The sequence below is a fragment of the Athene noctua genome, chromosome 2 (genome assembly GCF_965140245.1).
Source record: "Athene noctua chromosome 2, bAthNoc1.hap1.1, whole genome shotgun sequence".
In the NCBI taxonomy this organism is placed as follows: domain Eukaryota; kingdom Metazoa; phylum Chordata; class Aves; order Strigiformes; family Strigidae; genus Athene; species Athene noctua.
The window spans coordinates 109,190,685-109,204,693 of record NC_134038.1 but is presented as its reverse complement, the minus strand read 5'-3'; the positions used below and the strand labels follow the sequence as shown (position 1 = coordinate 109,204,693).

The 14,009-nt window shown below is 38.6% G+C and overlaps 1 protein-coding gene across 2 annotated transcripts in view; it reads right to left on the bottom strand.

Annotated features, from left to right (window-relative positions):
- Window positions 1–14,009, bottom strand: part of LOC141957814 (sodium channel protein type 5 subunit alpha-like) — a 225,414-nt gene that overhangs the window by 144,960 nt on the left and 66,445 nt on the right. For both annotated transcript variants that reach the window (XM_074899871.1, XM_074899870.1), the window contains exon 7: window positions 13,624–13,854. In XM_074899871.1, the coding sequence (XP_074755972.1) occupies window positions 13,624–13,854 (231 nt within the window). The remainder of the gene's footprint in view (window positions 1–13,623; window positions 13,855–14,009) is intronic.

Here is a 14,009-nt window from a genome sequence, read left to right as displayed (position 1 = left end):
TGTGCAACAGAGTGTTGCAGCTACCATGCCAAACCTCAGCCTAAGGAAGAGCTGAATTGTTGATTCCCTACTGATAAATGAAGGGGGGATTAGAGTATTATACCCAAGGAGACAAATTGCTGTATTACCAAAAATGCGCACAACAATCAATTTGTCATTCAAAGCAAGTTGGTTTGGATTTCAGTCAAGCATGCCAGGCAATCAGAGGTCTTTAAGAACCAAACAATCACTCTTGTTTTTAAGAGCAAACCACCCATGGCCTCAGCTTTCCATCAGTTAACTGTAACAAGGACAAAGAACATAAAACTCCTTTTTCATTTACAGCAGGATTTTCTCTCTGAAACATAGACTGCTCAAACTGATCAACACCATCTGAAAACACAATGACTTTTCCATTCTTTTGGAAGATTACAATTAATTTTGAGGGGTTTTTTTCGTCAGTTTTTTCACTGAAAAATTTTGGCATGTCAGTGGGAAAAAAAAAATAGGTAAACAGAAGTAGAAAACAAAACTGAAAAACTCCATATTAGATTTTTTTTTTTTCAATTTTTAAAGTAAAATCAAGCTGAAACTTGTATGTGTGTACATAATCTTTATGCAACATGCCATTCTCTCCAAAGGATTTTATTTTTTTTTTTTTAATAGCAGATTTACTAAAATGTTGATGTCATAGTTATAGTGTATACAATGCCTTTTAGGAACTTTTCTACAGGATTTTTCAGAGTAAGATAACTACCTGATCATATTAAAAGAATTTCTAAAAAATAGTCAGAATAATGCTGGCTTCATATCAGTTTCTGATGGGTCACACATTATTTACTCCATTGTTGCTAAATAAACTAATTCATTTTTCAATAATACAAACCATTTCTTGTCAGTACTCAGCAATCAAAAATTCAACAGATATGTTTACTAATAACCAGATGTTATCTTCTCCAAAACATATGCGCATTTGTGCCTGAATTTTATAAATACATACTAAGACCCTGTATCTTCAATGCTCCTGACATAGTATTACTCTGTTAGGTTGATTCTGTTGCCATTAAATATGTGTACGATGAATCTATATGTTGGTGTAGTCTTTCCAGGACTTGTGTTTAGAGGTGCCAAATTCAGTAAAATAATCCTGTAAAGTGAGTGTTCACAAGCCAATTACCTTCTTACAGACAGCAAGATGATGGCAACTGCTTTGGTCAAAGTGGCTCAAGCACCACTAACAGAAATGTTTGACTAAACCCGCTACCCTTGCTGTGTTCAGGGTATGACAAAACTCATGCTACCATAACATCACTGCAACTAGCACTTGTGCCAGTTAGATGGAAAGTAGTAGAGGTCTACCTCCATCTACTATGCATCACATCTTCCTTGGTATTGACATTAGCACACCTGTACCACCAAAGAATAAATACTCTAATGAATTCCCTTAACTTTTTCAGAAAAGCGTTAATAACAAATATTACTCATCACAGTTGTTGCACAGTTGTTATACATTATTATTTGGCAGGGACTACTGCTGGTTGTCTTTAGATGTGACATGGAGCCCAGACAATAAAACTCCAGGACTGTAGAGTGGAGTAATGTCTGCTCTTCCCATCACCAGTGGAGGGACTATATACTAAACACAACCCAGAAAATAATGTTCACTAATCCAGCTCTCAGTTACATTTACATCAGCCCAGAGTAATTCAATCTCTCCAACATCTTCAGAGCTCCTGGCTTTCCAGGGACACCAAGAAGCTTGATAGCAGCAGCCCTAACCATCAGTGGTCCCTTAAAGCTTAAGTGTGCGACAGCGTTAAGAAGATGAAAATATATCACCCCATTTTTTCCTCTTATTACACTGTATCTCCTGAAAGTCCATGCTCTGCCTTCTACACTGCTGAAAGCACACAGCATTGACCCTAGTTTTAAAGTCGCTGTATGCAAGGAATAAATACAAATTCCTCTAGATTATACTTGCAATGTCTTCCTTCCAAAGACAATTCCTTAAGTTTCTCATAATTACTGCTGTTTCATTCTACACTGTTCCCAGTTTATAAATATCTTCCAGGTTTCTGCATTACTTCTTTCCACACCAGGCAATTCTAACAGAGCAAACATTCACAATGGCTCCACCTGTCAAGTAAAAAAAAAAAAAAAAAAAAAAAAGGGCAAACTTCCTCAAAATATGTTTTGTAATTAAAATTATGCTCCATCTTATGCTTTCCACACCTACATCATACCACTGACAAGAAAGTCAGTGGGGTACGTAGAGCTGCAGGGTAGAAATCCTCTTCATTTCTGTGCAGAGGAAAGGAAAATTTTCCAGATCCGAAAAATAAAAAAAAATTAGTGTCAGCTAACATGGTTTCTGAGTCCAGCTTCTGTTTCTCCTTTAAAGACCCAAATGAAATGATATTTTGACTCATCTCACAACAAATTCATTCCAATTTGAAAAAAACACTATATATTATCACACTTGCTTAAAGAGCAGCATTCAAATATCATTCGTCATTGCCCAGAGAAGAGTCCTCTGGCTGACTTTCTAACAATAACTTCAGAGAGGTGTCTGTTATCTCAGACTATTTATTGCAGCCACATGGGTGCTTGCTAGTTGGAGATTTTCTCCCTGTGCTATGGCTGGCAGAAAGCACTTGACATCCACCGAATGTCTCAATTCCAAATTTAAAATGCAATTCAGAAAGCCCCATCATGTTACAGTTGTGATATGTGACATAGAAACAAAATAGATAACACCCCCTCCTCACCCTTTCACCCACTGGCACAAGCACATTGTACCTCCTGGTAGTACATAATAATTAGAAAGAATCCTTTCTGCACTTGCTGTGTGCACACTGTGTTACATAGGGTGAAGTCTCTAATAAATGAAATTGAGTTTGAAGATGAAAAACATGCCTCACAAAAGCGATAGAACAGGCTGTATTAAGGGTATTATTAGGGAAGAATGCTTGGGAATAAATAGCACTGCCAGTTAGTTCTTCCCTGCTAAAAGGGGTTACAAATAATTATAATAATCAGTTACTCTCCTGTTGCTCACCCCATGACAGGGGATCTGTCTCTCCTCTGCTGTCCCCTGGCATTTGCTGCTGCTGGCCCTTCTGCTGGGTTTTGCAGGCTCTTGGGTGCTCTCCTCTCCTTTCTTGCTCCCCATTCTTCCCTCCCTCTTCCTCTGGGCAATGGCTTCTGTCCCAGCTCTCTCCTGCCACCTTACCTTCTAACCAACTGGAAGGACATTTTCAAAACTTCAGTTAAAAAAGGAACAGGATGAGTTAATTGTGAAGATGGGTGGGTGGGTAGAGCAGGCAAAGATCAAGGGGACAACTTTTTTTGAGAATCTTATAGGCAGCATTGGCTAATATATGATTTCAGGGTAACTACAGCCTTGAATTCTGCGCATGAGCTGTCCCGCAGGAGATATGGAGGGGCTGGGAGGAGGTCGTAGAAAACCATACAACAAGATGCTGGGAGGAAAGTGGTCTCCTTAAGCTCGAGTGTCTCTAGTAGGCTCCTGTGAGTGCTTCTCCCCATGCTTGAGACAAGCCAAAGAAGCAGTTTCTCAGCCAGGGCTCAGCAGTCACCACAGCACGGAAAATGTGTCCAATTTTGATAGTACAGCTTTTTCCCTCTCTGAAAAAAAAAGCCACTAAAAATATCAATCAAGCCCTCTGCTAGATGGCTCCCGTGCACTAGGAAGAGGCTCTGAAAGCCTCAAAGATCCACAGTACCTGTTTTGTGCTGCCTGTATGGTCCAAGGGAAGGAAAAGCATGCCAGGAGGGAAGGAAAAGCACATCAGGGGCGTTTGGAGCCGTGGACTAGAAGGAAGCAGAGAATTTAGATGCTTTCAAATTGGATTGGAGACTGTGCCAAGTCCATGAGCATCCCAAAGAAGACAAGAGAGAATGACTAGCAATAAATAAACATGCTGGCTTTTTAACATCTTCAGATAACCTTCTTTCATGTCTCTGTGTCTGACCAGTCATGCAGACCCATGCTTTTAGGGCTGTAGGCTGCATAGCACATAACTAAAAGCGTATTTAGTACCATTTGTTTAGACATACACTTCACATGAATAGGCAGCAAAATGCTGAAGCGTGCTCTCCAGAAGTTTTGTAGAGGTTTTGTGTTTTGTGGAATTTTTTATATATTTCACACAAAAGAATTAAAATCAAAAGCTGCTACAAGGGTCAAATGCATTTGTGTTTACAGACAGATGCCAGAAAAATAAAATACTCCTGTTTGTACTCTGATAAAGAAAATAAATTAATTGTATCAAAAACTGGCTAAGGACAGAAGACAAAGGTTAAGATGAAAAGTCAATGTGCAGTATCTCTTCAGGCTAGCAGAGGGCTGTATCTGCACCACTTTATTACATTTATAAGTACAAGGGAAGGAAAGGTGAGCAGAAAGGTGACAAAATCCACTATACACAGTATTCTCCAGGTAAATCAAGTCCAAAACCAGGACGAATAAAGAACACTAGAGAGGCTTATTCCACTTAAAAAAAAAATAATGAGTGGAGAAATGCAAAGTGAGAAATTATGTTGTCAGAATGTGAAGGAAAGCCGAGGAGAAAAATCTCACCCATTCATAACCTTGTCAAGTTTTAAATTCCCTGCATTAGTTCAGGTAAAGATATGGGATTTTTAGGGATCCTTAATGAACACTTTCATGTAATATGAAGCTATGATGAAAGAACAATGTAGTACTGAGATACAGGAGGAACAAGATGGAGTACTATAAGGGAAACAACCTATAAACCAGTGGCTTGTCTCATGCAATCCTGTTTAGTATCATTATCAATGATCCAGACAAGGAGATAGAGTGTACCCTCAGTAAGTCTGCAGATGAGCTGGGCTTTAGGTTAGAAAGGCTCTGCAGAGAGATTTGGACAGCCTGGATCGATGGGCTGAGGCCAATTGTATGAGCTTCAACAAGGCTCAGTGCCAGGTCCTGCACTTGGGTCACAACAACCCCATGAAATGCTACAGGCTTGGGGAAGAGCAGCTGGAAAGCTGCCCAGTGGAAAAGGACCTGGGGGTGTTGGGCAGCAGCCGACTGAATCTTTTCCCAAGTAACAAGTGATAGGACAAGAGGAAAAAGCCTCAAGTTGCACTAGTGGAGGTTTAGATTGGGTGTTAGGAAAAATTTCTTCACTGAAAAGGTTGTCAAGCCCTGGAATAGCTTGCTCAGGGAAGTGGTTGAGTCACCATCCCTGGAGGTATTAGGTGTAGATGTGGCAGTTATGTCTGAAATGTTTTAGTGGTGGACTTGGCAGTGTTACGTTTATTTATGATTGGACTTGATCTTAAAGTTTTTTCCAACCTAAATGATTCTATGATTCTGATCCAGAAGACAGACCACAGCATTGCTTTCAAGAAGGTAACTGATGGACTGGAGGGTATCAAGAGGTGGGTAATAAGAATGACTGGGAAAAGTTTAATAAGAGTGACTGAAAAAACGAAGATCTTTTATCTAAGAAAAGAGGTGACTATCAGAGTCAAAAATAGCATGCATTCTGGAGAATGAGAAGAGGCAGCTTTGAGTGCTCCTGGTCACAGAATGTGATAACAATGTTTTTGTCCTAAGAAATGGAGGGGGAAAAAGGAAAAACAGAAAAGAAAAAAAATTGCAGAACTAAAGATAAAAGAAATATTTTTCACTACGCTTGACATCTCAACTGCTGAAGTTACTGCCACAGGCTGCCCCTGTAACCAAAACATTCAAAGAAAGATTTGTTGCTTATGTAGATAAGGATATCCACAGTTATAATAATTAATGTTAATAAGAAATTAGAAAAATATCTGTACTTCAGGCTCTACTAGTTTCTTCTGGAACCCGTGGGGCTGCTCTGTGCCACAGACAGATGTTGCTGTAGGTACACCAAGGCCAGATTGAGCCTGGCAGCTCCCATATTTTATCTCCACCTCACTTGGGTGAATTCAGTTGATGAAAAGTATTAGGATAAAATATTTCTTTACTTATTTCTTAGAAGGAGTGCAATAAGGGAAAGCAGCAATGCAAGATGTTCTCTGCCACTTGGCTCACAGCGCACCGCAGCTGACTGTTCAGAGTTAAACATGAAAGCTACCTCTTGCCTTTGCAAGGCATGTTATTGCTGGACCTGGAGCAAGCAGAAGTCCATGGACAGGCTCCAAAGGATGCAGATGAGGTCCTTTCAAAGGCACATCACTATGCAAGTCAAGTGAAATATTAGTTTGGTAGTTTATGAACAATTTGAAGGTTCAGGGAAACTCTGAAAATATTTAGTCTGAATCTTCCATGGCAGAACTTTCCTTAATAGATCTGTCTTTTCTGTGAGCAGTAATGCCGTGATGAGAGCAAAAGAGATGTACCTGGGAGAAAAATCCTCCTGTTTTACAAATTATTCCAAGATAAGAACTTACTTTTTTACCATAAGGAAAAAAAAAAAAAATCCTACTGAAGGGTCTGGAAGAGACTGTATTAGATACAACAGTACCCATTCCTATGTTTTTCTGAACCTTGCACTTCTTCCTCTGGGCCTTTCTTTTTCTATTTAGCTTAAAACATTAAAGTGCACAGGTACAATACCCATGTTAATAACACATCAGAGCATTAACATTTGAGCATTTATGAAGCTATTTATGAAAAGATCCACAGCACCTGAACAAACCCACAATATCTACAGTTAACGGTGGAGTAACGTGAATAGATTCCATGCTGACAAGCATGGTCTGAAAGCCCAGAGAGGTTCTTTGTCTTAATCATTGGTTCATATATAATCATACATAATAAAACACCTATTCCAGTCTCAACCTGATTTATTGCTTCCCTCTTTTCTCCCACCTCCATAATTACTCATCAAACACTCGCTGTCTTCTATTACCACCTCAGACATCACCTCAAACACTTCAGCTCTCCCCAAACTTGCTATATTTATTATCTGATTTGGACATCATTATTTTCCATACAGTTCTCATGCAATTTCAGAATATCTGTGCATACAGTTCCATTTCAGTGGTTCTGAAATCAAAAATGAAGCAATTAATCAGGCAGAGCTAACAATCAGGCACAGAGCTTAAAGATATTTATGTACACACACCTGTATCTATATACACACATACATATTTCTATATATTCACAGACATATGCCTCAATATCCATGCCCATTTAATTCTACAGTACATTACACCTAGGACATCAAAGAGGAGGATGTGAAAAGGCTCTAGAATTATTTCACATTGGTTTGGAACTGCTCCTGATACATCAGCTCTGAGCAGTCAAGCTAGCTGTGATTGCATTCACACCACATGCAAGACCAGTTGCTTCCCACAAGCCTGTGATCCCTTCTCAAGTACCCAAGGAAACCATGATTTGGATAGGTAACACATCAATGTTCATCCAGCTGCTTTGCCAGCAAAGGTCATCTATGCTCACATTGCTCAACCTTACGCAACTAAACATGGTTGGTTCAGTTGGACCATCTTCCCAGACTGCCTAGTATGATTAAGGGATGGCAAATGAAGCAGGCTCCTCCAGAGGCCACCTCAGATAGTTCCATCTCCAAATCACTCCTATCACTTTGTTGGACATAGCTGGGATCTGCAAAGACTAGGTACCTAAAACAAGGACCTAAATTTAATGTATTTTATACATATTTCTAAATATAGAACCTGAAGCAACCATAAGTCTTCCAGGTCTAACTGGAGATGACAAAACAGATATTACATTTTTCTTTATTTGGATTTTTTCTTTTTAATTAAAGTTTTTTATCCCCAGACCTTTGGTAACTACATAGTTTGACTCCAGAAGAAGAGACAAATCACTGCCATGAAATGAAAGCCAGAAACTAGCCCGGAAAAAAAACAACAAAACAAACCAACCCTGAGAAGTCCTCTCTTAAGCTATAAAAATAGCAGTTGATTCCTCCCAGTAAAAAGTCAATAAAGCTTAAATATTATTTTATTTTATTTTTAAAACTTTTTTATTTCAATATCTTGGGCAGGTTTATCTAAAGAAAATTACAGGCTTTTATTTTACCTTACAAGATACTGATTTTGAGAGAAAATATACATAGAACACTTTGAAAACAAGACCCTTTCAGTTCTCCCCTTAAACAAAATCCCCTTAAGTAGAGTATTTATTTTAAAGAAAAAAAATACTGGGGTTTGAGACTCTAATTTTGTAAGTGATTTTATAATAATTTTACTGTATTTAAAGGATTTTTCTTAAGTGTTTTTTCTTATGTGTTCAGCACTTACATTGAGCTCTGCTCTACAAAAGAACACACTATTTAAACCCAGATTTCTACTTACTACTTACTGACTTGTCAATAATCCATTTTAGTAATGGAATACATAAATGACATTAAAGATTCTACAGTCATCAGCCATGTGAATCAACTACACTCAGTCCATTGGTACATCTTTTCTCTCTCTAAGCCAGTGACATAACTGACATCATATAGCTTTCAATCCACTCTATCTTACACATTCATAAAGTTCACTTCATCAAACACATCTTTAATTTAAACACCACAACCTAGGACAGGCTTTCAAGCATGCTATTTGAAGTTGCTTTCCTAGAAATCTTTACACATCTTGGAATTAAGCTTGCATTTTTTTCAGTCAGCTGGTATTTCTAATCTATTAGCTCTCCTAAAGATAACTGACAGCTCAATAACTTTGATATTGATATTTTGATCACATAATTTTCATAATGCTGTCAATGTAAACTATCACTATTTTATCATTTTTTATTTCTTTGTTTCGTTATTATATATGAGCACTGCTGCATCTACAACTTCTGATTCCCAGGTTTGCTGTTATTAATGTCTAAAAATAATCCTTGGGTTTATTGATTGCAGTCCCTTACAAAATCAATAACTGCAGGTAGGAAAAAAATTACTTACCAGTAGTCATTGTTTTCCCAGATGAACGAGCTGTGTCTCCATTTTAACTTTACCATTGGCATTTGATATCAATAATTCTTTAATCTGATTCTATCCAATGTTCACCTCTCCCTCACCACACATTCCATTCATACAAGCAAAGTCCTACAGAGGAGGCTGGAACACCTGATAAGCTACTTCTACCTTAATCTTCCTTTTTCCCCTTCCTAGATTTGCAGTGGTAAGCATTATTCATTGGAGGCAAAACCAGACTGGAATAGCTTATTCTGATAAGCCTTATTCTTTGAGGTTGGTCTGTAAATCGTGAAGACCTAAAGTCGTTTAAATTGGTGGAAAGAATAGAAAAATCCTTCTGTTCATCATGAAATAGATGTGCCCACCAAAAGGCAAATTTTAGATCTGCATCTCCACTGTGGGTTGAGGAGATGCTAAGCAGGTGTCTCACCTTAACATGACTGCTGTGCCCAGTAACTAAGTTGAGGCACCAGAGGCACCTACAGTAAGTTAGATGAAGTTTCTTTCACAGAATTAAGCTTTTAATGACAATGCCAAGAAAGTCCCCTTCTTGACAGTCTGACCAGGAATATTCAATGTCACTTTTGTATGCTAGGACTTAGTAATTAGTGAAGCTAAATGGAAGAGATATCAGTACGAATTTTCCCACTGCTTAAGGCCTCTGTCCCTTGCTTCCCGAGTTACCTGGCATTTCCTCCAGCTTCAGGAGCCACTGAAATGATGGAAAGAACAAGCAAAGTTTTGGGTGCATAGGTAGAAAATCCTTATTCCTTATGGGGTTTAGTTTATATGATTGTCTCATGGCAGATGTAAACAAAAGGAGAGAACCCAACAATTCTCAACAATGCTAGCAACCTTGCAATGTAGGATTGACAAGTTCATGCAAGAAAGATTAAGTAACAGTCAAAGGCCTGAAAGGGGATGTGGTGAGGGCTGACTGGTTATGGATCTGTAAGGCACAGATTTAGGAAAAAAAAAATTTATTCTGCCACCACCACTGCTAGTGCTGGCACACTGCCTTTTCTGGTGGTGGAGGCAGGAACAGGGGTAGCAGAGGGGCTGGGCAGCACCTGCACCATCAGCCAAGATAGTGGTGGTGACCACAGTGGTAGAGCAGGGAAGGACATGTGCGTCTTGAATGTTTAGCTAAGGGAAGGAGTTCCTGAACCCTGGGGGCACAGTGGTTATTTCCTCAAGGATCAACCAAAACTCAAGTATTACCACATAATAGTGGTTAAGCCAGTGATGATGCACAGTTTATAAACTAACTTTTTTTCCCCAGCTATAAAATGAAAATAAGAGGATTGAGAAGACAGATGAGAAAAAATTCTTGCCTGGAGGCTGAAAGGAGTTAATGAAAGATGATACAGTTTAGTCCAGATGCCAAGTCAGTTTTGAATAAAAAAGTGGAGCTGAAGCTATCCCAGGCCTTCTACAAAACCAGAATGTCTCCTGTACCAAGTGCCTGTGGCACACATTTAACTCAAGTTTAAAAAGGCTTAGAAAGACTGAAAACCAGTTTTTATCTTTCTTTGCACATCATGACTAAATCTCCCAGCTATTTCCTCTGGAGCACCAGGCAATTCTTCACTGTATTACCCTTTTAGGGGGTTTCATTAATTTTTGTTTTTTCATTCATACAAAAATGTTCAAAGGCACAAGAGGAGGCTGATGCCATTTCAGAGGCTCCCCACTGTCCTCTAAAACTGTAAAAACTCTCTCAAAGAATCCAGAGCAAACTTTTGCTCTCCAAGAAGAACAGAACCAGCATATCACCCTGTCTTGATTCTTTATTTTGATATTCTGATGAACAGAATTAAAAATTAATTTTTCCAATTCTGCTTTTGAGTGTTTTTCACATTCCTTTTTTTTTAAAAAAAAAAAAAAAAGAAAAAAGTATTATTATCAATCTCTGACAATACTTCAGGTTTATTTTTTCTGGTTTTTAGATTAGTATTCCTGCTCCAAACTAAGTGACTCAGTCACATTGGTTTTTAAGTCTCCAAAGAGCTTTTAGAATTGTTCTGCTTCCTTTGAGTGAACTCTACTATCTCAACATGTTGGCCAATTTTCTTCTCTAGTTCTTCTTCAGAATAAACACTGACACTACTCTGTTTTTTAATATATTCCTCTTTTTATCTAATTTGGCTTGCCTACACTTTAATCTAACTGTATCTGTTGCTTAATTCCCTGCAGTATTTGAAATTCAGACTGTTATTAAATTGTGGTCAGTACTACTCTGCTAAACAGTCACTTCATTTCACCATAATACTTATGCAAAATGAAATATAAATCACTATCCCATCTAGTTACAAAATAAGCCAATCTTTCCATTTCTGAATTGCTTTAGTGCAACAGTCAACATTAAATGAAAATCCTACTTAACATTGGCCTCCCTAGCCTAATGGCTAAGCCACCTTCTCCAGCATTTCAAGGAACACTTAATTATTCAGAGGTCAGTACATTTTTTCCTAAAAAGCTACTTTTCTTCTAGTTCTTCAGTGGCCTGCTGCACTGACTCAGCACTTCAACTATTTAAATCATTTTAGTCCATCCGCCATAACTGATGGCTGTTTGTCACAAGGAACTATGTATTTATTTTCAGATATTATGAAAACATGAAAACATTAATTGATACTATTACTTACTACTAATATCACATGGTTAAACTTTAATTCACTTTAATCCATTACCTCACCAAGTTGATTATCTTTATAATAGGTAAATTTCCTTTAGTGGTAACAAGTATATTTTCATGACTATATTAACCATTGCTGGGTTTACAAAATGGATGCATGGGAGTGTCTCCCCTTCTCCCCATATCAAGACTACACAAATAAACTTGCTCATGGTATGCTGTAGCAGCTGTACAATTCCTCCCATTTAAAGCAATGCTGCAGCTGGCCCTGACATTAACTATACTTTTGTAGAGACTATCTAGTGGTACATTTACCCTACTTCCATTTCCAGAGAGCCAGACTACCTTCACAGCTCTACTTCATCCCTTCAACTTTTTTGTAGGGTTTTATAGTTCTAGACACTACTATTTTATCTCTCAATGCCTCTATGAAATAGGGAGAGCCGCACCTCACATAGCTGTCAGTTATCTGTGGGTGGAGGAGCCATGAAGTGTCTTAATTCATCACAGATGCACAGATATCTTTACTAGATCCATGAGCACTGATGTCCAAACTGGAAGCAAAGGGTGCGTGGGTGGGAAAACATGTCAGCAGGCTCATCACCAGCCAGCATAGGTCCAGTATGGTTTTTTAGCTCTGTCACAGAGCTCTTTCCCCTTTCAGCTGACGAGAGGCTCTGGTACAGGGACACTGAGAGGACACATAATCTGATGGTCAGTGTCGGTCCCAAAGACAACTCTCATTCAGCCAGACGTTTGTGAGTCGCCCTTCCTCAATTCTGCATCAACCACATCATGCATTAAAGACACAAATATCGAGCTTTTTATACCTTGAATGTAACCTTTCTAACACCACTACTTCCAGGGCTGCTCAGACTGCAGGGAGAGGAATTGAGCAGAAAGGCCAGAAGTCACCAGTAGGGAATGGTGGCAATTGGCCCAATCCCTGGACCACATAGCTTGGCTGAAGAGGTGTACAACACAGAGAAGCCAGCAGGAGTTGAAGGCAACCGTGTGCCAGGTATTCTAGAGAACCCTGGGTCAAGCCAGGAAACTTTGAGAAGCAAGGAACAAGGTCTTTATAGTGTAGATGTCTGGACATATAGGACTGTAGGGTCCAAACAGTCAGAACTGAGGTACCCCATGACACCATGTCACTTCCTCCCAACCAAACTGCCAGTTAATGAGTTGACTATGTGGTTCATTCTTCTCCTCAAAATAAATAAAATACCAAAGGTCACAAGCTCCTACCAATGCACATCAGTCTATTCCTTCCCTCAAGAGCATAATTGAATTGTTTTAGATGTGAGTCCATGTCCATTGCAATTGGGCTGGGTCCTCTGATAACTCAGGTTTTGGAGCAGTAACAGCTGTGCCACTTGTTTACATTCTGAAGTTTATTTACATGAAATGCTTTTTTTAAAAAAAGTTAATTAATTAGATTCAGTGAACCTATGTCATTGTAATGCAAAGTATAGCAGACTGTAGAGTATCAAAAATTGCTTTGGCCTAGAAAAAAAGTATTTTGATAATAAACGTCAGAGCAACACCAATGATGAGTTAGGGCCTTAATAGCATAAGATTTCCTTTAAAAAATGCTCTTGGATTCTTTCAGATTAGCAAATACTCAATTGCTCTTCTTCTCTTTCATATTTTTTAAGACGCTTAATTTAAATTTTGAAGTTTTGCTAGAAAATGTAAGAGCTATACATTGTCTAAAAGAAACAGTGTGCAAACCAGACTCACACACAGAGCCGAAATTTTCACGATTGCCTAATTTCAGAAATGGGAGCTTTAAGAAAAGTATAATAAGACACCCTAAAACTCTGAAAATCATCAATGATGCACCAAGGAATTTAGTCTCTATCATAGTAAAGCACCAGAAATACTTTCAGCATGAACTGTGAAGTACCATAGAGATCAGAAAAAGCTACCTAGATCTTTCAAAACCACAGCAACATCATGAAGAGCCAGTAGTCATGTAATGCTGAATTTACTGATTCACATATAGATTTTGGCCAGTATAATAATAGAAAAAACCCCAACAAAAACCAGACAACAGAGTAAAGAATATCTTACCTGGATCACTAAGAAATTCCTCTGAGGTGTTCCACATCCTGCCATTCAAGAACAACGTGCCATTGGTAGAGTTAAATTTGGTGTAGTCCCTGACACACTTGTGTCGCAGGTTGCCCATGAAGAGCTGGAGGCCTATGAGGGCAAAGACACTCAAGCAGAAAACGGTCAGGATCATCACATCAGCAAGTTTTTTAACAGATTGGATAAGTGCCCCTACAATGGTCTTCAGTCCTAGGGAGATAAAAGTCAAGAGTTTATAGACTGAGGGGCTGAAACATGTCTGAAGATATATACTTTCATGATGAGAATCTCCATGTAAGGGAAAATTGGAAGGTTTCTACTATGTGTTTGTAACTGGATGGTAGAAATGAGAGGCAAGTGATCAC